Source organism: Dipodomys merriami, unplaced genomic scaffold, assembly GCF_024711535.1.
Source record: "Dipodomys merriami isolate MVZ:Mamm:240054 unplaced genomic scaffold, mDipMer1.0.p SCAF_6, whole genome shotgun sequence".
NCBI classification, from domain to species: domain Eukaryota; kingdom Metazoa; phylum Chordata; class Mammalia; order Rodentia; family Heteromyidae; genus Dipodomys; species Dipodomys merriami.
In genome coordinates this window covers 63868487-63893830 of record NW_027206179.1, presented here as the reverse complement: position 1 = coordinate 63893830, position 25344 = coordinate 63868487, and the positions used below count along the sequence as shown (strand labels likewise).

The 25344-nt window shown below is 37.8% G+C and overlaps 1 protein-coding gene across 4 annotated transcripts in view; it reads right to left on the bottom strand.

Moving 5' to 3' along the window:
* Nucleotides 1-1010: 1010 nt before the first annotated feature.
* Nucleotides 1011-25344, bottom strand: part of Katnal1 (katanin catalytic subunit A1 like 1) — a 127921-nt gene continuing 103587 nt past the window's right edge. For all 4 annotated transcript variants that reach the window (XM_070003035.1, XM_070003032.1, XM_070003034.1 and 1 more), the window contains exons 10-11: nt 8632-8758; nt 1011-6898 (exon numbers count right to left, since the gene is read on the bottom strand). In XM_070003035.1, coding sequence (XP_069859136.1) covers nt 6700-6898; nt 8632-8758 — 326 coding nt within the window. In that variant the 3' untranslated portion in view covers nt 1011-6699. The remainder of the gene's footprint in view (nt 6899-8631; nt 8759-25344) is intronic.

Genomic DNA, 25344 nt, shown 5'->3' with positions numbered 1-25344 from the left:
AATCCCCTCCTCACCACGTCTGCCTCCCAAGTAGGTAGGATTATATAGGCTTAAGCCACTTCACCCAGCTTCTTTTCCTTTATATGCTTCAAGGGATCAAAACCTCACTCATGGTCACAGGAAGAAAAAAGCACAGCCACAGAACTGTGTCAAGTGCTTTGTGCCTGTCAATGTCACCCAAATGCATGGCAACATAATTATATGTAAACACTGAGTTCACACTTGATCTATCTAGAACACTTCTGGGAACCAAAGGGAAAGTTCAAAGACCACAGATGCTCCAGGAAATGACACAACCACTAGAGCTCAAAGGACAGAACCGCTCTCCTCATCCCCAGGGCTATACGTACTTTCCATGATTCGTACCAACTTTGTAACCATTTCAGGGGTACGGGAGTCTGAAAGTGGAAGGGGGAGTATAGGCCTGATGTTAGAGAAGGACACATCAAATCCTGGGGACTAATCGAATGACAAGTGATCTTAACAACTGAATTATAGGAAAAGGGAGACATTTAAATTCTCTAGTTCACGAAGTTAGGGCACAAGTGTGGTACAACTTAGTATGATTTCAATCACAAAGAATTTAATAATTTACACAAATTCTCAATACCTCTTGCCATTATGGGAGTACAAATTAAAACAAGACACGGTATATATCTGTTGGAATGGCAAAATCCAAAGCATAGGCAGACCAAATGCTGGTGAAGACAGGGTGGATAGGAACTCTGCTGGTATGCAAAATGGCACAGCCACGCTGGAAGATAGCTTCTCATAAAAGCAAAAAATACAATTGCCATGTGCTTCAGGAGTCACATTTAGGGAGCATTTACTCAAGTGAGTTGAGAACTTATGGACACACAAAATCCTGGGCATGAATGTTTATGGCAGCTTTATTATAATTGTTAAATCGTAGAAGCAACTAAAACATCCTTCAGTAAGTGAGTGGATAAATATTCTGAAAACTGGTATTAGTGCTAAAAAAAAAAAGAAATGAGCTATCAAGTCACAGGTAGACACAGAGGAATCTTAAATGCATATTTATTTCATGTATACTGACATCAGTCTGGAAATGCCACTACTCTGAGATTCCAATGGTATGACATTCTGGAAAAGACAAAACCGTGGGAAGAAAAGGACTGGAGGATGCCAAGGGCTGGGGAGACATACAGGTGGAACATAGGGATTTCAAAGCAGTGAAGTTATTCTGTATTATTCTATAATGCTAGATACATGATATCATGCTCTGATCAAAACTCGTAATACTGTACACCATGGAGTGATGCCTAATGTAAACTATGGACTTTAGTAATAATGAGGATCATACTAGTTTCTCCTGTATAACAAATGTGGCACACTAATGCATTAACAAAAGGAAAAACTGAGGGTGCTGCTGAGGGACTATATGGGAGCTTTGTAGTTTCTTCTCAAGCTTTCTATAACCCTAAAATGCTCTAATAATGAAGTGTATTCATTTAAAAAAGGTTCTTTGGGGAGATGGTCTAAGCTACTCAGTCATCTGGAAAGTTCACCATACTCATCTCTTTTGAAATAGTGCTACAACGTGAGTATATTTATTAAAACAGAACTGAAACACTATATATCTTACCTCTTTTGAAATCAGTAGTACAATGCATAGCAAACACAAAATATCAAGTTTACAATATGTAATTTTAGGAAAAAAAATCTAGGGAAAATTATGCCCTACTAGGAAGAGGTTTGTCATTCCCACTGTGGCAAGAGGTGTGTCAGTGAAAAGATGTTAAAAATGAAAACCCTGACAATCAGCCCTCTAGAAACTCATTACTAAATTACAATTTGCACACAGACCCCACTAAGTCAGGTCTAGTGAAACAGCACAAAGTTTGAGGGAAAACATATTTAAATAAATACAATTAGAAACACCTTTTTCTTTACATTATATGTTTAAATACTGGGACACAAACACTGGAACAAAACTCACAATGACACACAAGCCATCACACTGTGTCTTCTCACTGGACCCTGTGCCCACAGTAGTGTCCACTGAAGACAACTCCTGGTCTGCCACCATAGGAACAGACATCTACCTACTTCTTTGTGTTCTCCTCAAGTACTTAGGTTTTTAGAGAATAAGCACACAATGTTACCACAGTGGTTCATATTTAGAAAGGTTCGAGAAAACAGTAGGCTGTGTGTTTTGCTGCAATGTGCTGTTCAGAATGAGTCACATCTAAATAATGAAGCTGGAGATCACAGAGGGTAAAGGGTTTGGTACACTTCACAGAGGCTTCATCCAGAATATGTGGCTTTGCCAGACCAAGAATGGCAAATATCTTTTTTTAAAGCATTCAAGTTTAAGTAAAAAAAAAAAAAAACTGAGCCAAGAGGAGGAAGAATAACAAGGAAAGAAACAAATCTGCAGAGATGACAAGCTGAATTTAATCCAGTTCCTTCCTGCCTAAAACTAAGCATGAGTAACTGAGGTAGACTAAGGATTAACATGTGCAAAGGCTTGGGTTTTTCCAAAGGTCAATATTTAGTCACTTCTGAGAGTGAAAAGTAAAAGTGCATTTTATGGTTTTAAATATAAATCCAATGAAGGCCTGATTACATGAGAGAACCTTCTCAACACACATTCCCTATCTGTGGGACCAAATGTGCCAGTCCTACACACTGCTAGTGACAAAGCAATTGCCATGTTTTATTTTTATTTTCTCAAAAAATGAGAAAAATAAAACAAATAATTTTATAATATTACTTTAATATTTTCCTGGTTTTATTAACAATTCACCTGAACTTTAGAAATACCGTCAAACCTAATATTGTCCAGAGCACCCCCCCAAAAAAAACTAATAAAAAATAAGAATTATTATTAATGAAGTGAATGTGTAAAAACATCTATGATGGTACAGATTTAACTTTTTAAATACTCACACAGTTTCCATATTAAGAAACAATATTAAAAACAAATTTCCAAAAATAAATAAATTAGTATGAAAAGTCTAATTTTAAAGTATAAATAAGTAAACTTAAGTAATTACAACAGTTTTTAGCTTCCTGCAAAAATAATTAGTGAAGATGAAAGTAAACTATCTGAGGTTTCAATATCTATCTCCCACTAACATGTCCTCCAACTTTTTCCTATGTTTTGCTATTTTGACAGATTCTTAGATTCACATAAATATTATGTGCATCACAAATGAAATGTATGTATAAAATATTATGCAATTAAAACAGTTAAAAAACAGAACAGATTTTTTAAAATCATGATTTTTTCCTCATATAAGTGACTTTTTTGTGAAAGTGCTAACACACATTCTATATTCTGAAGTCATCTATTTTTAGTAAGCTGAAAGGAAAAAGACATCTACTACTAAAGAAAGACAGTAACACAATACTGAAGGTGTCAAGGCTACTCATATAACAGGAGCTACCTCTTTAAATACAGGAAGAATGAGACCTCAATAATGATGTTTGTCAACTGGTTAATGTTTTAGGATCACTTACAGATTCAGCAGCATATATAGAAACTTACTCCCAAGGAAGAAAATCAAGTGAAAGTAGACTGTGTAAAGCCTTCAAATTGAAACAAATAATCTTCTCAATGTCTAACAGAGTTAAAGCTACAGACAACAATGTGAAAGAGTGACAAGGATACTATAAATTAGACCTGCATACAGATTTCCTCTGATGTATCTAGATGGCTATATGGCCTATTCATATTAGATTTTCTAGATACCTGCCTATTTACTTTTTGAGTAATGATTTCAGCACCCCCCCTTTTTTGAGATATTTAGGGCCAAATACCACATCAGTAGAATCACAATCCTGGGAACTGAAATGAAGTCCTAGCCCATAGCATGTGTCTTGGTATTTGGAGGGACAGGTGTCAAAGCCTGTACATTTTATCCATCAAGTACATTCAGTCATTGTGCAATGACTGAACTGCTATTGACAGCCTCCTATAAAGAGCTGGTTTATCACTGTGCTAGATACCCAAATACTCATGTTTTCAGAGGAATTAAAGGAATAAAATAGTTGTTTCAAAAAAGTATCTGCTATTGTAACAGAGAAACAAAACAAAACAATTCTATTTCCTTCTGAGTAAGGAAACACAGTTTTAAGTGATAAGAGTATGAATACACACATATACATACACATCCAAACACATGCATACATACACACCCACTGTTCATTAAAGGTTGGCGTGAACCTGAAGGGACCTCTTTCAAGATGCTTTAAAGGGTTTAAAATACAAACCTTTATCATCCACAGATAGACCAAAGTAAGAAAGGAAAGAAATAAAAACACATCAGTAAAGATAAGCTTCCAGGAATGTAAGTCTCAAATACTGCTTAACTTGTAATAATGAACCACAATGAGGGCCGGGAATGTGGCTTAGTAGTAGTGCTTGCCTCGCTTGCATGAAGCCCTGGGTTTGATTCCTCAGTGCCATACAAGCAGAAAAAGCTTGAAGTGGCACTATGGCTCAAGTAGTAGAGTACTACCCTTGAGAAAAAGCAGCTCAGCGACAGTGCCCAGGCCCTGAGTTCAAGCCCCAGGACTAGCAAAAAAAAAAAAAAAAAATCACACGATGTCATTAGCCATGAAAAATTTAGGAAAAAGTCCAGTGCATGCAAAGATAAATACAATAAAACCCAAAAGATGTCTATATACCAATGAAAATGGTACAGAGTCCCATTGTGGCTTAATAATCACAACATTGACATTTTAATGATTGTTCCTAAGAATTTAGAAGAAAAAATAGATATACTATTGGGTAGTAATAGTTTGCAAGATAATTTTAGTGGTTCATTTCTTTATTTTTTATGGGACAGGAGTTCACTATTTTGCCCAGGTTGGCCTTAAATTCATGATCCTCCTGCCTCAGCCTATCAGACTTATTTCTCCATTTAGAAAAGTCCATTAATGAAGCTGCTAGGCATGATGGCACATATCTATAGCCCTAACTACTCAGGAGACTGAGGCAGAAATATCACTTGAGCCCAGGAATTCAAGACTGGCCTGGGCAACATAGTGAGACCCCCCTCATATCAACCTAAATAAAAAGATAAGAAGAAGAAACCATAATCATTTCAACTTTTAGATGAATTAACCTAATTACAATAAAATTGCAATGTCTTATGATTTGAAGTTTTATATCTCAGAGTTACCTATATCTCAGAGTTAAAAGGACAATTTATATTCATCAGTTACATAGCGAAGTTCAATATATATAATATATTATGTAATATATTATATATTTAAATAAGCTAATACGTTATCTGGAAAAAAAGTATTTATAGATCTTACTAGGAAAAAAATTAAATGTCTTAAGAGACTGAGTTTTTTTGGTGTCTGTTAAATATATGTTGTATGCATGTACACATGTACATATACACATGTGCACTCCTAAACCCACATAGCAGTTTTCAATCACTGGGTGCTATCCCAAATAGAGAATTCACAAGATCACCAAATATAGATTTTTAAAAGTTTGACCACTATAGCACAGTTTGTCTGATAACCTAAAAAAGAGTAAATGTCATTAACTAAAAAGCACCATCAGCAGAATGCTCTGCTGTGATAGCCATCTACCTTTGCCTGATCCTTTTTATTATGAAATTCCTGCTGAGTTGAATGAGTATGTCACATTTCTATCTTAGTCCTGCTGTTGGTACATGTTTTTAACTTACAAAGAAGATTTTAAAATTTTTCAAGCAAACATCCTTCATTATGTATGATGTTGACTTGCCTGGAAAATCATAAAGATTTTGTTTGTTTTGCATCACCCATAGACACTGGGCCTGTTTAGAATGCCAGAGTGTTTCTCCTAAATACAAAAATCAAATTCAACAAAAATCAAATAGAAAAGTTGAAGCTGAGAAAAGATAATAGTCATGTGTCCTTGAACATACTGAAAGAAAAGTACAAATAACCTGAAAAGTTAAAACAACCTTCGAAGTCTAGAATGAAGAAGCACCTCTAATATAATATGCTTCTCACCTTTCCAGTGTGAAAATATAAGCACCAGCAAAATTCACTAGAGACCAGAGAAACAACCTGCAAAGTACTGAACAAACTACAAGCATGGGGTATTTCTCAGTGTAGCAGTACCAAATACCTAATGGAAAGACTAGGGGGAGGGAAGAGTAACACATGAGAACCTCTGTTAGACTCTACCAGTAGGTCAGAGGTGTATACTACAGGTTTAATTGGAAAATTCCCTGTTTCCTGTCCTTCTCCTTCTTATTGACAATTCATGAATTTGATACAAACTAAGTCTTGCTGCTAGAAGCCAGAGTGTGTATATGTTTGTTGTGTACATCCCTCATGTTTACAGAGCAAGAAAAACTGAAAAACAAAACAAAAATAAACCAATGCAAGTGAGAAAAGGAGATCATTATAAATCTTCTGTAAACAAGTTCCTGGAATAGGAGTTGCTATTTTCCTTGGCATCCCCGATACACTGGGTGTATAATATTAGCACGTGAGGACACAAAGTATCAGCACAAAGCCAGGGAAAAGAGGAGACCAGGCTTTCTATTTAAGCTCTTCATATTTCTCAACTAGGTTTAGTATCTTTGTAGTTGTACTTTCTTTTTGGCCCCTAAGTGAAAATCTCTCCAATGAAAATTGCAAACCTGTTTTTTAAAAAATTCAGGAATTTTCCCATATTTTATAAACAAAAATACCAGAAATGGAAGAGATGACAAAAACTCAAGCAGATCCAAATTCAACCATCCACTTTTCATACTTCTCCAAGTCTGCAGCAGAGACAGACTTAGCGATTTTCTTTAGAGCCAACTCAAAGTCTCCTTTGGTAACAGGCATCTGGAGTTCCTCCTTAGAAAGTGCACGGATCTCCTCTGGACTTAAGCCATTGATGCGCCGCCTCATTGCCATTAAAGAAGCATCCCTGGGAACATACCAAAAGCAGTCAACAGCAACCGTGACAGGTATTTCCAGCACTTTTGATGTCACAAAGTTATGAGAAAATATTCAAAAATTATTTTAGATGGGAGAATTTTCCACTTCAGAGACATCCTGAGGTTTCAGCAAAGTTTAAAAGAGGGACTTAAAACATTAATGAACCATAACAATCTAAGTTGAACTTGGATAGTACTGAATCTTCTATACCTGTACCTCAAAATAACCAAGTAGTTTAGAAACTGAAGTCAAGTTTTGAAATACTGAATTGCATACTTGGAAATGTATAAATTACTAACACTAAGATAACTTAAATCAAATACCAGGATGTCTCTATAGCATCATGTAAGAGAGAAAACCCAGGAACTCCTTTCTCTGCAACAGGGATATATCCACAGAGCAGACATGGAACTTCCTACAGGGAGTATTTGTGACAACTAAAGGTATAAACTCAGGCTTCTCCTGGTTTAATTTACAGTCCTAGTGTAACAATTATAAATAAATATGAAGGCTTTAAAGAAATAGAAGATTCACATTCCCACAAAAACTACTAAGAAGGACAAACCAATCAAAACCTTAAATTTGCAGGTGTTTTACTATAGTAATAGTATAAACTTTTGTGAGCTTACTGAGTGTCACTAACCTTAGATGCACATATAACAAAAAACTTGCAGAAGAAATGAGTAAAGCATTCTAAGGCTTTAAAGAAAGACTGCTGGGATCAATTTTAGTTAGGAAAATAAAATTTAAAAATCCTCTTTATTGAATTATGTGAATTATCTAAAACTTACAATGTCGCTAAACTGCAATGGGAATCTTAAAAGGTGTCTATATGTGTTTCTTTCCTAGATTAAGCTGATCAATTACCTTCGTGTGCGTGTGATCAAATAAGACCAAATAAAATTAAATGATAGTCTTTATACTGCTGTACCTAGGCACAAATCTGAAGTTAAATTAACCACAGATTATCCAGTTATTATTATCAAATCAAACACAACTGTTTCTGAGAAATAAGAAATAAATACATATGTGAGGGTAATATGTGAGCTGTCCACTATAACTGCTGTACTTGGAAGACTGAGGCAGAACTATGAGTTTCAGGCCAGCTGGCTGACACAGCAGGACCTTATCTCAAATAATGTTATGTAATTATTTATCTAGCCATGATCAGTAAAAAGTTATACAGAAAATGAAAAACATTTCACAAATGAGATGTTTTTTCTTTCTTGTAATTGTTTCTAACATATTTATAAGATGATTTCTTTGTTGCTTTGTATGTCCCTCCCCCACGGTATAACCCATGTTTTCACTGTATTTGATGTTGGTATAATTTGTGGAGGGGAAGGGAAAAAACAAATTGTTTAAATAGGGATACAGGTGGACCCATTAGAACAATGAGATGTACAAGACGTTATGTCGAAAAACGAACTTTACAACTTTGGCCGGGAGTGTAGGGGGGGTTTGGGGGTGGGAGTGGGAGATGGGAAGGGATAGTAGGGAAAAAACAAAGGAGGCAACAATGCTTGATAAGAAATGTACTTCATTACCTTGCCCATGTAATTGTAACCCCTCTGTACGGTATTTTCACAGTAAAAAAAATTAAAAATTAAAAAAAAGAAATGGGTAGCTGCTTTCTGGCTTAAGGGTGAACTACTCTGCCTAATTATCAGTGCCCTGCAAAATCTACAGATAATGCCAAGATCATGGGTCACTAAAAATTACCTGCAGACATTAGTTATGTCCGCCCCAGAATAGCCTTCAATCTTCTCTGCTATATCTTCCAGTTGAATATCAGGATCCAATTCGACCTCACGAAGATTGATCTTCAGAAGTTCAGCTCTTCCCTTTGCTATTAGAAGAAGTTTTATTACAATTAGGCATGTTACTTTACAAATTGCTTTTGCTGAGAAATTTTGTATTAATATATAGGAGAAGAAGAATCATGCAAAGAAGAGTCAATAACTGGAAGTTTATCAATTAATGGCAGAACTCACAGAATCACTGAAGTCCATATGCACCTTTGCAATCATCCTCATACACCGAGGAAGATATAAACATTAGTGTATTCAAGCACCAGAAATGCTGCTCCTAGGCTGGATGTAGCTTAGTGGTAGAGCACCTGCCTAGCAAGCATAAGGCCCAAGTTCTAGCCACAGTAGCATACACACATGTCCCCATGTGTACACACACACACACACACACACACACACACACACACACACACACACACACACACACACACACACACACACACACACACACACACACATAGCTTAGTTTTATAGAACTAGACTAAGTGTAGTAGAGCTCCTATAAATGACTACTCACAATGTGCTATGAAAGAAGAACTCTCAAGAGTTGCTTTAAAATATCCCTAGAAATCAACAATTGGCACAAAATGCTTATTAATTTTTTTTGAGGGGGGAGGGTCGGTCATGGGGTCTGAACTCTGGGCCTAGGCATGGTCCCTTAGCTCTTTAGTTCAAGGCTAGCGCTCTACCACTTGAGCCACAGTGCCACTTCCAGCTTTTTTTCTGCTTCTATGGTGCTGAGGAATTGAACTCAGGGCCTTATACATGCAAGGCAAACACTCTACCACTCATTTAATTTTTTTAAGCCAGTACCTATAATATCAGAACTTATAAGGGCAGGAGTATCACAACTTTGAGGCCAGCCTATGCTACACCACTCTAGCTTAAAAAACAAGCAAGCAAGTAAGCAAACAAACAAAACTGAAGCCAAGCATGACAGCTCACACCTACAATCCCAGCTACGCAGAAGGTACAGAGCAAGATCATCATTTGAGGCCAGTTTGGCAAAGAGTGAGACCCAATTTCAATTAACAAACTGGACATAGTGTTTCATGCCTGTGGTCCCAGCTATGTGAGAGGCCATCTGCAGGCAGATGACAGTCTGAGAACAGCTCCAGGAAAAAAAACATGACAGCTTACTTGACCAGTTAATTAAAGGGCAGGGTGTGGTAAAGTATAGAGAGTCTGCCTAGCAAGCACAAGACCCTGACTTCAAACCCCATCTATACAAGTACACAAATGTAAAATAAAATTTTCACTTGAAGAGCCAGTCCATAAACATTCACTAATCCAGTATGTTTTGATTTTTTGCCTTTGTAGTGCTAGGAATAATAGAAGGTGCTTTACCACAGAGCTATATATCTAAAGGCTCCAAAAAAATTTTTAGGGGGTTTGAACTCAATATCTTTTTATTTTCTAGTTATTTTTGAGATAGCATCTCTCTTTTACTCAGGTCAGTCTGAAACGTGACACTCTTATTTATGCTTCCCAACACATTGGTCTCTGAATGGGCTAACCTAGAACTGTGATCTTCCCGATCCTAGCCTCCCCAAGGCTGAGATGACTGTGCTAGACCACTACTGTCTTTTTTTAACTAACCAATTAATATCTGATACTTCACTATTGCTTTCAATGGCAGGTCTGCTTAATGCAGCACTCTAAGATAGCATATAACTAATTATCTGGATCTCTACAATTCCTTGAGACACAATGTTTTTCAAAACTTAACTTTGCTAAATTTTAAATCCATACAAAAATCATTAACTGATTCATGAACAGTTATTTCAACCTTATCACTTTCTCAGCCTGCTTCTCTTCTCTTCCCCTTTTTGACTTAAGCACTGTAAGGTCCGCTCCTGGATGGCTAGCAGACTCCACCCTCCTCGCAGCAAAGTCTCCACCCAGTACCTGCATTACCTAGGCAACTGGGACACCTGGAAGAGGTCACATCTGCATCCACTGAGGTCACATCTGAATTCTTGATGTGGCCACACCTTTCTCCGCCCATACCCTAGATAAGGGCTAGCCCAGGCCCAGACTCTCACTCACTCTCTCTCTGTTCTTTTCTAGCTCTCCCTGCTCTCGGCTCTCTCTCTCTGCTCTCTCTGTTCTATTCTAGCTCTCTCTGCTACCTAGCTCTCTCTGTTCTTACCTCTCTCTCTGCTCTTGTCTAGCTCTTCTCAAGCTCTTTTCTCTCTCTTTCCTCTCTCTTTCCCAGCTCTCTCTCATTCCCAGGCCTTTCCCAGGCACGTGGAGTGCCAACCTTGCCTGGTCCCAGCAGGTCTACTGAATAAACCTACCCGTGCTGGTGCAGTTCTTACTCGGCTACCTCTTTTTAAAAACCTAACAAGCACTAGCTGTCATATCATTACACTCTTCCTAGGAACAATGTCATGTATACATATGCCATCCTAGAAAAATTTCCCCATTTGCTTTCCTAACCTTTACAAACCATCATATATTGCCTTTAGTTGTGGTGTCCCATTCAGCTGCTTTCATCTAAAATAGCTCCCTGTTTGCTTTTGTTGTGTTTTTCTAACTGATATAGCTCTTCTCCAACTGACCTTACAGAGCCAAGGAATCCCAAGAAAGAGCCTATGAGGTCTGTTGTAAAGCTTGATGGCCAAAACTAAAATGTTTATGGAAACAGAAAGAACCAAAACACTCTGGAAGAGCAATAACGAGGAACAAGGAACCACTCTATCAGTTTATTAGACTTATTGCAAAGCAACAAGATTCCTATCAGGATTGCACTTCATGGAGAATGACAAACAGATCAATAACAGAATAGAAGCAAATGGAAGTGTAAATTACAGACACAACTATCACAGGTGGTCAGGGATGGCTTTTCAAATAATGAAGCTAGAACAACTGACTATCCACAGGGAAAGAAACTGGCTCTACCTCATATTACACACAGTCACTGAATGTATTTAAACTAGGAACTCCTATTCAGAAAAAGATACCTGTTAAGTCTCTACTAAATAGAACCACCTTCAGAAAAAGCATATATAGTGAAAATAGACAAACTAGAGAGTATGAGGAGACATTTATAATATAGATAAGCAACAATGAATTTATATCCGTTATTTTAAAAAGCTCTTTCAAATCAATAAGAAAAGGTTAAACTATCCAAGAGAAGCATAGGCAAAAGATAAACAGATACCACAACTCAAATAGCTAATACACAAAGAGAAAATTGTTCAGATTCTTTGAACTCAGGGCTTTGTGCTTGCTAGGTAGGCATTTTATCACATGAACCATGCTGCCAGCTCTTTCTATATATACCATGTTTTTTCATTAAAAAAATTTTATTGTTATTATAAAGGTGATGTCCAGAGGTGTTACAGTTACTTAAGTCGGGTAAAGGGTACATTTCTTTTAAAAATAATGTGAGTTATTTAAAAAAAAATAGGGCCTCACTTCATATCTGGACTAGCCTGGATGACTATGATCCAAGTTTTGCTTTCCTGTGTAGCTGGGGTGACAGGGGTGTTCCACTGTGTCTAGCCATAGTGCTTCCTCCCAAGATGGGATGGGCAGGCATATGCTTTCACACCCAGCCATTGATGAGATGGAGTCTCATAAATTTTTGGTCTGGGTTGGTGTCAGACAGTGATCTCCTATCTCGACTTTTCAAATACCAAGAATTATAGGCCTGAACCACCATGACAGGCTCAAATTCTTTACTAAAAAATGAAATACAATGTAAACCACAATGCAATAATGGTGCATATCAGTTTATTGGATTAAATTATAAAATCTGGTACCAAGCAAATATCAGAAAAACGTAAAATAACAGACACTCTCAAATACTGCTGGAAGGAGTTTATTCTGGAAAAACCACTTTGGAAAACATAGTGATGCATTAATATATGAAATATTTTTTTAAACACAAAGTTACCTACCAATTACTCCTAAAAAACATCCTTGCCTAAAGAAACCAGGAATTTTTTTTATCACTACACATGTACAGGATGTTCACATTCGCATAGTTCATAATGTCTACCGCAGGAAAGAATCAAAACATTCAGAAAATACACAATGGAGAAATTGTGGTACAATCACAAATGGATGTTATGAGTTGAACTGTTTCCTTTAAATTTCTTATGTACTGTTCTAACTCCCAGTGTCTCAAAGGGTGATTGTATTTGGAGATAGGACCTTCAAAGGAGAAGGTCGGCCCTAATCCTACATGCCTGGCATCCTTACAAGAAGAGATGTTAAGTGAAATGAACCCCAAGATAGGGACACAACTTGTTTTTTCTTTTTTGCTATTGTTTTTAATGTATCTAAAATGCACTATGTGATTTTTTTTATGTTCTTCCCCCACAGTATAACCCGTTGTCACTGTATTTGATGTCAGTGCCCTGTATCTTGTATATACATTTTTCTAATTTGGGGAGGGGAAGGGAAATAACAAAATGCTGAAACAAGGATACAAGTCGACCCATTGTAACAATGAGATGTACAAGACACCATGTAGAAAAGGAACTTTAGAACTTGGAGGGAGGGGAGTTGAAAAGGTGGGGAGGGAGGGGATGGTAGGGAAAAACAAAGGAGGAGGTAACAATGCTGGATAAGAAATGTACTCATTACCTTACTCATGTAACTGTAACCCCTCTGCACACTATTTTTACAATAAAAAACATAAAAAAGAAGAGATTAGGATGCAGATACACTTAGAAGGCACCACAGGAGACACAGGAGGAAGATAACATCTAGCAAGCAAACCGAAGTCTCAAAATGAAAGCAACTCCAAAGACACCTTTGGGGTTTTTTTTGTTTTTGTTTTTTTTGTTTTGTTTTGGGTTTTTTGGTCGGTCATGGGGCTTGAACTCTAGGCTTGGGTGCTGTCCCTGTGCTCTTCAGCTCAAGGGGATCACTCTACCACTTGAGCCACAGCTCCACTTCCGGTTTCTGAGTGTTTTATTGGAGATAAAGAGTCTCACAGACTTCCCTGCCCGGGCTGGCTTTGAACCACAATCCTCAGATCTCAGCCTCCTGAGTAGCTAGGATTAAAGGCATGAGCCACCAGCAACTGACGCCCGGCCAAAGACACCTTCGTTACCAAGGAAAGTCTAAGTAAACACTTAGCTTTGCTTGGGTAACTTTTTTTTTTGGGGGGGGGGGAGTCATGGTGCCTTAACTCTGGGCTTGGGTGCTGTCCCTCAGCTCTTCAGCTTAAGGCTAGCACTCTACCACTTGAACCACAGCGCCACTTCTGGCTTTTTCTATTTATGTGGTGCTGAGGAATCGAACCTAGGGCCTTATGCATATAAGGCAAGCACTCTACCACTGAGCCACCATCTCAGCCCTTGGAAACTTTTAAGATCACTAATTGTGGAGTACAACTGACAATCTGTCACTTTCTATCACAATCTATCACTTTCCCACTAACTTTGCTATAGGAAGCACCTCTACTACATGAAGTATAGTAACAGTGGCCTATGATATTTTTCAAAGACTTGAAGGACAAATTTGCTGAAAATATTAACTCTTAACTTGGCCTTGCAGATGTCTGATGAGTGACTGGATAATAATAAGGCTTAGTATCTCTGTCTTCATATTGTGTCTGTATCCTCTGCCGTCTTAATCTTTGGGCCATGAGCGACTCAGCTCTGCATGTAGAAATGTGGATTATTTGAGAAATGTTTCATCCAAAGCTATAATATAGGGTTGACTTGACCTTCACTTGTCTAGTCTCTATTCTCCCTTCAAGACCAAAAACACCTACCAGATTCCATGACCAGAAACATCAGATTATAAAAGGAATAAACAAGAGGGGATGCAAGTTCCTGCAAGATCTCTGTTTATTCTAGAATAGACAACATAAATATTCATTTCCTTTTTTCCCTATATCTATAAGCCCTCAAGTCCTTGAAGAGGAGAAGCTCTCTCTTCTCCATTCTTTGACCACTTAATAATGCCTTTATCTACAAAACTTGTCTCTTACACATTGGTTTATCCTGGGATGAGCTTTAGGATTTGGATTTGGGAATGTCCTTGGACTTTTGAGGCTCCAGAATTATGAGTAACTTAACATCAGTTGCATACGCCACCTTGTCTTTGGTATTAATTATGGCAGTTCTAGAAAAAAATAGAATACCACAAGGAAACAAAAATGAACTATATCTATATGCAGTAACATGAATGAATCTTTAAAATATGTTCAACAAAGAAACAAGATACAAAAGGCACAATTAGGTGATTTCATTTAGTAAAATGGAAAAGAAGTTTAAACTGTGTGGAGACGCATTATTAGGTGACAAAATTATATGGAAAGGCAATTGATTATTTCAATAACAAGAATGATGGTGACCTGCAGGCAGGAAGAAAGCAGAGCTGAGGCAGGAACACTCAGAGAGCTGCTGAGTTCTGAGGGAATCCGTGTCTTACCCTAACTTAGTTACACTGGTCATTTGCTTTGCCAATTATTGGATTTACTGAGCATTTTAATAAATGTTCTGCACTTACATTATATTTTATGTGTACATATACACACTGCCAAGTAAGAGTAAACAGCAACCAAAGCAGAAAAAGAAGTAAATAAACATTCCAGAGGCTTGACAGAAAAAAAAGAAAGAACACAACTAAAAAATCTTTGTCTCTAGATTTCCTTAATCTAGGCTGCCATGTTGGATCACACCTATAGGAACATGATGCAGCTCACTGGCGCACCTGGAAAATGAGTAGTTTGGAGTGAAAGAACCTTCTTAAGCAGGTGGCTGGAACGGAGACTGGGAAAAAAGAGGGAAGGGTAGAAGCTCCCACATTCATCCCATACAGGGTGCTATACTGTATGTCCACATAAGCACTTGACCCCAGTGCTCCACACAGCAAGGAATATGGGTGAACTACATCACACAATCCTCTTAATCCTAATTTTACAATACTACTGTATTTGAATTTGTAAGCTAAATGTTTCTCTATGGCTCAGCCTAACTACTATTTAATGCAATGTATTCTCCACAGAAATAATGTTTTCAGATAGTGATTTCAAGTGACCCTGAAACATAAACCCATTCCTAAGTGAAGACTTGGTGGTTCATGTGATTAGCAACACCTACCTTCCCTAGGAACCAGGACTCTGGGAAAACTAGCATCTGTCTGTCTGTCTGTTTACCTACCTATCTATCTAGGAACAACTAGCATCTATCAATCTGTCGAGCCATCTGTCCGTCCGTCCGTCCGTCCATCCGTCCATCCATCCATCCATCCATCCATCCATCCATCCATCCATCCATCCATTTATCTATCATGAATCAATGTATGAGAATTGAGAATTCTAAACAACATATTTTTGTCTCAGCAAGACAAAATCTACTTCTCAAACAACACATTTTTAACTTTACATTTCAAGTTCACAAAATTTCCAGGGGAACTAGCTTTCAATGTTAGCCATGTCAATGATTTGCTAGAATATTCTAAGTAAGATTTATCTGCTCTATAAAAATGTATTAAACGTATCTTAGCTATGGAGAATAATGCTCAGATAAACATAGTTGCACTGGTAGCTTTAGTATGGCCTTGTTTGTGATCATTTGGGTAAATGCCCAAAAGTGGGATTGCTGGGTCATAGGAGAGCTCTATGTGGAGTCTTTTGAGGAACCTCCATACTGCTTTCCAAAGTGGTTGAACAAGTTTACACTCCCACCATCAATGCAGTAGGGTTCCCTTCTGGCCACATCCCCTCCAGCATCTATTGTTATTAGATTTCTTGATTCTAGCCATTCTAACTGGGGTAAAGTGGAATCTCAGTGTTGTTTTGATTTGCATTTCTTTTATGTCTAGAGAAATTGAGCATTTTTTTATGTGTCTATTGGCCATCCTATTTCCTCTTCAGAGAAGTCTCTCTTTAAGTCTTTAGCCCACTTATTAATCAGGTGTTTGTTTCTTTGAGGATTTGTTGTTGGAGGGGTTAATTTTTTTGGGGGGGTCCGGTCTTGGGGCCTGAACTCTGGGCCTGGGCGCTGTCTCTCAGCTCTTCAGCTCAAGGCTAGTGCTCTACCACTTGAGCCACAGCGCCACTTCCGGCTTTTTTCTTTTTGCTTATGTGGTGCTGAGGAATCGAACCAGGGCCTCATGCATGCAAGGCAAGCACTCTACCACTGAGCTACCTTCCCAGCCCAGGAGGGGTTAATTTTTTGAGTTCTTGTCTTTGTATGACTAGTAAAGATCTCCCAATCTGTGGACTTTCTATTGATCTTGCTATGTCCTTTGCCATGCAGAAGCTCTGCAGTTTCATGCAATACCATTTGTCCAACCTTTCTTTGATTTATTGTGTTTCTGGGTCTCTATTAAGAAAATCTGGGCCTGTGCCAAGAAGCTCTAGAGATTCCCCTATTACTTCCTGTAGTGTCTTCAGGGTGTCTATTTTGATTTCGAGGTCTTTGATCCATTTGGAGTTGATTCTGGTACAGGGTGATTTGTAAGGACCTAACTTTAGTTTTCACCAGCACCATTTACTGAAGAGGCTAAGATATGGAACAAACCCAGATGCCCCTCAGTAGATGAGTGGATCAAGAAAATGTGATATATATAGATAGATAGATATAGATAGATAGATATATACAATGGAATTCTATGCTTCCATCAGAAAGAATGACACTGCCCCATTTGTTAGGAAATGGAAAGACTTGGAAAAAATTATACTAAGTGAAGTAAGCCAGGCCCAAAGAAACACAGGTCCATGGTTTTCCTTATTTGCAATAATTAGTATACGCCTAGGATAATCTTACCAAACAAGTAGAAAAAAGGTCAAAAGCTATACACATATGACCATATAGGATGGTGCTAAGCAAAATGGACCCTAAGATAGGGACACAAAAGGTTTTTTCTTTGTTGCTGTTGTTTTTAAAGTACTTATAATGTACTATGTGATTTCTTTTGTTTGTTTTATATGTTTTTCCCCCATAGTTAACCCCTGTTTTCACTGTATTTGACTCCAGTACCCTGCATCTTGTATATACATTTTTCTAATTTGGAGAGGGGGAGGGAAATAACAAAATGCTGAAACAAGAATTCAGAGGCTGACCAATTGTAACAATGAGATATACAAGACACTATGTTGAAAATGGAAGAGGTACAATGCTCAATAGGAAACGTATCCATTAACTTACTCATGTAACTGTAACACCTCTGTACAGTATCTCTACAATAAAAATATATATTAAAAATGTATTAAAACACATTTAATAACATTATGAAAAGAATATAAAGAATGTCCAATGCTATATATTAAGGTTAACACACATTCTAAATTCAAACAAATAAGATGAGAAGCACCACAGCCCACTTGTTATAATCCCAACTTCTTTTGAGCACAGCAGGCAGCTCACTGCAGGGGTACAGCAAGCACACCAGGCGAACTGTCTGCTCAGAGGCCTCTCCTGCTGCCCTGGGCAGGATGTCTAAACTCTAACTGCCCAGCTTCTTCATCTGTAAAATAAAGACAAGACTAGAACCCACCTTATTTGAGTATCATTAGGGTGAAAGGAGTACATGCACATGAAGCCTGAACCACATTCAGCATTCAATTAAGTGTTCACTACCCATCAGTATATCCAAAAATAGGCTATGAAGAAACTGAGAAAAAGTCCAAAATCCCTCTATGGAGAAACATCTGGGAAAGCACCAGTGTGCAGGGAACTGAGGAGACTCCACATTAAGAGACCAGCCAGCATAAAAGGCTCCATGTGTAGGTATGCATTGAAGTAGGCTCTTCCATAAAAGAGGGGTGGAGGCGACAGGGAAACCGAGAGGCAGGGGTGAAATCCAGGGGATACAAGAACCATAAATAATGACATGAAAGTAGAAGGATGTCTGTGTGTTCCAGAATGAGGGAAAAAAAGAAAAGTAGGAAAGTAAAGGGAATACTGATAAACACAGAGGCACAGTACACATAGCTAAGAACATAAACAGAATTTAAAAAAATGAAAGGACCCACACTGTACTATAAAAGGAATCTAGTCATTCTAAAAGACTCTGTAATGTCTTAATTGTTCAGATTAGTCCAAAATCAAAATACTACTAAATGGAGGAGTACTGATTTCCTTAGGACAACCAGGTGGCTGCTATGACCTGCAAAAAGAGATACAATTTAGTGACCTTGGAGCTTCACTGCCATCAACATTTTCCTAACTACATTTTTTTCTCCTTAAAATTTAAAGTACAAATGATCAAATGATGTAATAGTTTAAGTAGTAAAATCTTTATTTTCCCTCCACTGGTATTAGTATTTGTAATCACTGTAATCAATGAAGCTAAAGGTCATTTCAAATACCATAGGCTCCCTGGTGGTCTAGTGGTTAGGATTCGGCGCTCTCAAATACCATAGGTATAGTTTGCTTAGAAAGCAAGTAAGAAGAAAAAATGGGGAAAGTGGGAAGAAACTAATAAAAGCAGAAATAGAGCAAATTACTTGATTTCACATCATGTGATGTGTTAATAGAGAATCAGGCACTAAGGAGTTCTAGGATGTGGAACTTTAAGAAGGCTGGAATATTACAGTATTTAGGGCTGTAGATTTCTAAATCTACTCATTTAAATTAGCTGAATCTATGAGTTTAATCTGTGAAGTTGAGCACAATTTTAAGAAAAATAAGCTTTAAAAAATGACATTATTAACCAGGAACTGGTAGCTCACATCTATAATCCCAGCTATTCAGGAAGCTGAGATGTGAGAATGACAGTTTGAAATTAGCCCAGTCAGGGTAGTCCCTAGGGACTCTTATCTCCAATTAACAACCCAAAAGTATAGCTGTGGCTCAAGTAACAGAGCACTATCCTTAAGCAAAAATATTCATGGACAGCACACAGACACTGAGTTCAAGCCCTAGGTCTAGAAAAAAAAAAAGAAAAAGAAAAAGAAAAAAAATGAGCTTATTAAAATGAACTGATAAAAGAGTAAGGGCTGAGAAAGCCAACTGAAGACAGAATCTGTGAGCTAAAATTTTACTAAGTAATAATGTTAGATATCTTTGAGGTTCAAAAGATACCTGGCATGTTTCTAAAGTAAGCAACTATAAAGTCACATAGGACATTAAGAGGCAACTGCTTCAGGCATAGAAGAACCATACAACAGTAGTATTCATAGTTCTGTGATGTAATAAGAGTATCTGCCAGACATCTTTCAAGGAAAACAACATAGCCCAGACTCCCTACAATCTAGAGCATGCACTAAAGATCAGTAATACATTAGTAAGCAGATATATCTAACTCATAAATCAAGAGACTTAAAAATAGCCAACAGAAACAGGTGACCCAAGTGTTAGAGGAATGGTTCCAAGTGTTGTTTAAGTGAGATAAGCCCCTGAGTTCAAAACCCAGTACCACAAAAAAAGAACAAACAACATGGATGAAATTAAAAATCATGGCTAGTGAAGATCTTCTCCCAATCCATGGGCTTTCTATTGATCTTGCTAGCTATGTCCTTTGTCATGAAGAAACTCTACAGTTTCATTTGTCCAACCCTTCTTTGATTTGTTGTGTTTCTGGGTCTTTATTAAGAAAATTTCAGCCTGTGCCAAGGAACCCTAGAGCTTCTCTTAGTCCTTCCTGTAGTGTTTCAGGGTGTCTGCTTTTACTTAGAGTCTTTGATCCATTTGGAGTTTATTCTGGTGCAGGGTGATATAAAAGAATCCAGCTTTAGTTTTCTACAGGTGTTTAACCAATTTTGCCAGCACTATTTACTGAAGAGGCTGTCTTCCTTCCATTCTATTTTTTTTTAGCTCCCTTATCGAAGATTAGGTGGCTACAGGTCTGTGGGTTCATTTCTGCGTCTTCAGTTCTATTCCATTGGTCCACAACCAAGGGCCTTGTATCTAAAATATACTCAAAAACTTAAACCCCCCACCAACAAATCCTCAAAGAAACAACCATGTGATTAATAAGTGGGCTAAAGACTTAAAGAGAGACTTCTCTGAAGAGGAAATAAAAATGGCCAACAGACACATGAAGAAATGCTCAACCTCTCTAGCCATAAAAGAAATGCAAATCAAAACAACATTGAGATGCCACCACCCAACACTGAGATGGCTATAATTAAGAACTCTAATAACAATAGATGCTAGAGGGGATGTGGACAGAAGGGAACCTTACTGCATTGTTGGTAGGAGTGTAAACTTGTTCAACCACTTTGGAAAGCAGTATGGAGGTTCCTCAAAAGACTCCACATAGAGCTCCCCTATGACCCAGCAATCCCACTTTTGGGCATTTACCCAAATGATCACAAACAAGGCCATACCAAAGCTACCAGCACAACTATGTTTATCTCAGCATTATTCACCATAGCTAAGATATGGAACCAACCCAGATGCCCCTCAGTAGACAAATGGATCAATAAAATGTGATGTGTATAAATATATATACATATATGTATACAAATATATACATATATAAGTATATTTATATATATTTATACACACATACACATACACACACACACACACAAAATGGAATTTTATGCCTCCATCAGAAAGAATGACATTGTCCCATTTGTTAGGAAATGGAAAGACTTGGAAAAATTACATTGTGAAGGAAGCCAGGCCCAAAGAAACATAGGTCCCATGATTTCCCTTACTTGCAATAACTAGTATACATCTAGGACAAGCAGAAAAGGTCAAAAGGTATGTACAGTTGACCATTTAAGATGATGCTAAGCAAAATGAGCCCCAAGATAGGGACACAAGAGGTTTTATCATTGTTGCCATTGTTTTTAATGTACTTATATACTATGTGATTTTGTTTCTTATAGTACTTATGTACTGTATGATTTCTTATAGTGTTTCTTCTTATGTATTTCTTATAGTACTTACGTACTATGTGATTTTTTTTTGTTTCTTTTGTAGGTTCTTCCCCCATGGTATAACCACTGTTTTCACTGTATTTGATTCCAGTATCCTGCATCTTGTATATACATTTTTCTAATTTGGGGAGGGAAAGGGAAATAACAAAACGCTGAAACAAGGATACTGGTTGACCCACTGTAACAATGAGATGTACAAGACACCATGTAGAAAATGAACTTTACAATTTGGGGGTGGGACAGGGAGGAGTTAGGGAGGTGAGGAGAGAAGGGATGGTAGGGGAAAAACAAAGGAGCAGGGTAATAATGCTCCATAGGAAATGTACTCATTACCTTACTCAAGTAACTGTAACCCCTCTGTACAGCATCTTTGCAATAAAAAATATAAGAAATTCAAAATCATTATGCTGAGTGAAAGTGAATCACTAAATTATATTGACTAAGCTGGGTGCTAGTGGCTCACACCTGTAATTCTAGCTACTCAGGTGGCTGAAATCAGCAGTTCAAAGACAGTCTGGTCAGGAAAGTCTGTGAGACTCCTATCTCCAATTAACCACCAGAAAATCGGAAGTAGCTCTGTGGCTCAAGTGGTAGAGCACTCACTTTGAGCTGAAGAGCTCAGGGCCCAGAGTTCAAGCCCCACGACCAACCAAAAAAATAAAATAAAATAAAATTATATTGACTATAGGATGCTACTTACATGAAATTCAAAAGGACATATAGTGACAAAAATTTAAAAATCAGATCAATGATTGTCTGAGGTGAGAAAGGAAGGAGAGAATAGAATTACAAAGGGGAAGATGAAAGATGAGTCCTGCTTATTGATTGTGATGTGGTAGTATGAAAATGTCAACCTCATCAAATTTAAGTTGATCATTTATTGTGTATACATTGTTCAGCAATAAAGCTGATTTAAAAACAAGAAGTATCCAGGAGGGAAAACACATATTACAAAGGGAACAATGACATGAATGACAACTGCTATTACATCAACAAACAATAATGGCCAAGAGTGACATCACAAGACAGTGGAATAGGAAGACAGTTCCAAGACACTACTTTCCACTGGTAATAAGGAGGCTGTAACTTAACAACATATGGCTCAGAAAGTCTTTATGAGAATGCTAGAAACCAGTCAAGATATCACAGCACCCTTGGCAAACTCAAAGTTTGGGACTGCACTGATAAGGGTAAGAAGAGTCATTTCATTTCAATCATCAGGTTTTCTCCACACAGGTTTTCTCCTCAAAGCTCTGTGAGATTAGGAAGAAAAGCCTTGATGACACAAGAGAGACAGAAACAAAAAATGTGGAACATGTATTCAAGTCCAGCTTTCTAGGGTACTTCCCAAAAGACTCCATTCAATCTCCCCAAACTTGGAGCCCTGATGACCATCTGAGTGTCAACCTTAAGGTCTGGGGGGCCTCAGAAAAAAACAGACTTAGATTATGAGTATTACAGGTGCCTGCCTATAATCTCAGCTACTGGGAGGAGAGAGAGAGAGAGAGAGAGAGAGAGAGAGAGAGAGAGAGAGAGAGAGAGAGAGAGAGAGGGAGGGAGAGGGAGGGAGAGGGAGAGAGGGAGAGAGAGAGAGGGAGAGAGGGAGACAGAGAGAGAGAGAGAGAAAGAGAGAGGAGAGAGAGAGAGAGAGAGAGAGAGAGAGAGAGTGTAAGAGGATGGACTTTGAGGCCAACCTAAGCAAAGTTAGCAAGATCTTATCTCAAAATCAAAATAAAGCCAATGTGGTTCATTCCTGTAATTATAACTACTCTGGAGGCAGAGACTGAGAAGGCAATACTTGTGTTGATCCAGGCAAAAGTTTGCCAGATTCCATCTCAATGAATAAAATCTGGATGTAGTGCCATAACATTGACACTGCAGCTATGCAGAGAGCACAGAGGAAGACGGTGACTCACAGGGTGGTCTGTGCAGAAAACAAGGCCCTATTTTTTAAAAATAGCAAAAACTAAAGCAAAAATGTTGGGACTGTAGCTCAAGTGGTAGATTCTTGCACAAAGCTCTGAGTTCCAAGAAAGAAAAACAAACAAAAGGAATGAGGGTGTGGCTCATGTGGTAGAGTCTTTGCCCGGCATATATAGGAAGGACCCTGAGTTCATTCTCCAGGGACTGCAAAACAAACAGAACTCAGTGGCTACTGTGACAACAGTAGTAGCTTACAACATCACAGATAAAAAGCCCACAAAGTTCTGCATGGCTGTGAGAAAGTGTACAGCTGTGACATCTCTCCTGGGAGGGAGCAGCTCAGAGGACTGACTTCTGTCTCACCCAACTTCAGTCACAGCATTGGAATAAGCACAGATTTAACATCCAAAAAGCATTATTCATAAAAGAAAAGCTTGACAAGAGGATTTTTATCACATTTACATCACTTTATCACTATCAGAAGACATCATAAAGGTAACTGAAAAGCAAACTACAAATAGGAAGAAAACATTTATAAGGCACTTATTCAATAATAAACTTACATAATTAATGAAACAACAAAGTAATAAAAGATGTAACTGACCATTAAGCACATGAAATATGTTCAACATCCTAAGTAATCAGAGAACAACAAATTGAAGGCTTAGGGAGACAGCACTGTCATGAACTAGAATAAATAAATGCTAACTTTGGTAGGATGTAGTGATGTTTCAATTCTGCAGTTCATGTTTATTAATGATGATGGCAAAACACTTAGGGTGAACCTTATAAAACTAAACATGTACCTACCTTATAATCTATTCTACTCTGTTCTGTTGTGTTATATTCCTATATTTCCCAAAAGAATTTTTAAAAAACCTGCTTGGTTCAAACCTATAACCTGAGCTACTCAGGAGACTGAAATCTGAGTATCACAGTTTGAAACCAACCCAGGTGGAAAAGTGTGTGAAACTCCTATCTCCAATTAACCAGCAGAAGATGGAAGTGGAGCTATAGCTCAAGTAAGAGTGTCAGCCTTAAACTAAAAGCTAGGAAACAGCAGCTATAGCTCAAGGCCCAGAACGAGCACCAAAATAAATAAATAAAATTAAATAAAAGGATCAAAAGTATTCATCTATAGAAAAAATTTTACAAGAAGGTTTGTGTTATTCATAATAGCCAAAAACTAGAAACAACTCGATTGTTCATCAACAGAATAAGTTGTGATACATATAATCCAAGTCAAGAATAAACTACTGATATATAGAATCACATGAATCAGTCTCAAAGAGACTAAACGTAGCCAGAGTGAAAGATTGTGTGATGTTCTAACTTCTACCAATCAATGATAATAAAAAAATCAGATAAAATGAGTATCTAATGGAGGTCTGAGTTAATCAGTTGGACACAAGGAAACTTCCAAGGATAATAGGAATATTCTATGTCTTGATTAGGGTATTGATTAAACTGGAGGACACATTTATCAAAACATCAAACTATATCTTATGTACAGCTCACCATATGTAAATTTTACCTCAAAATGGAAAGAAAAAAGTCACTTAAAAATGTCAACATTCGGGCTGGGAAGGTGGCTCAGTGGTAGAGCACTTGCCTTGCATGCTTGAGGCCCTGGGTTCGATTCCTCAACCACATAAGCAGAAAAAAAAAAAGCCGGAAGTGGCGTTGTGGCTCAAGTGGTAGACTGCTAGCCTTGAGTTGAAGAGCTGAGGGACAGTGCCCAGGCCCAGAGTTCAGGCCCCACAACCCAAACCCCCCCCCCAAAAAAATGTCAACATTCAACAAGATGAAATTACACTTTCTAAAGTGGCATATGTTGAAAAAGCCTGCAAGAACTTTATTTTTAATCACTTAAATAAGGTTTAATAAAGGTTC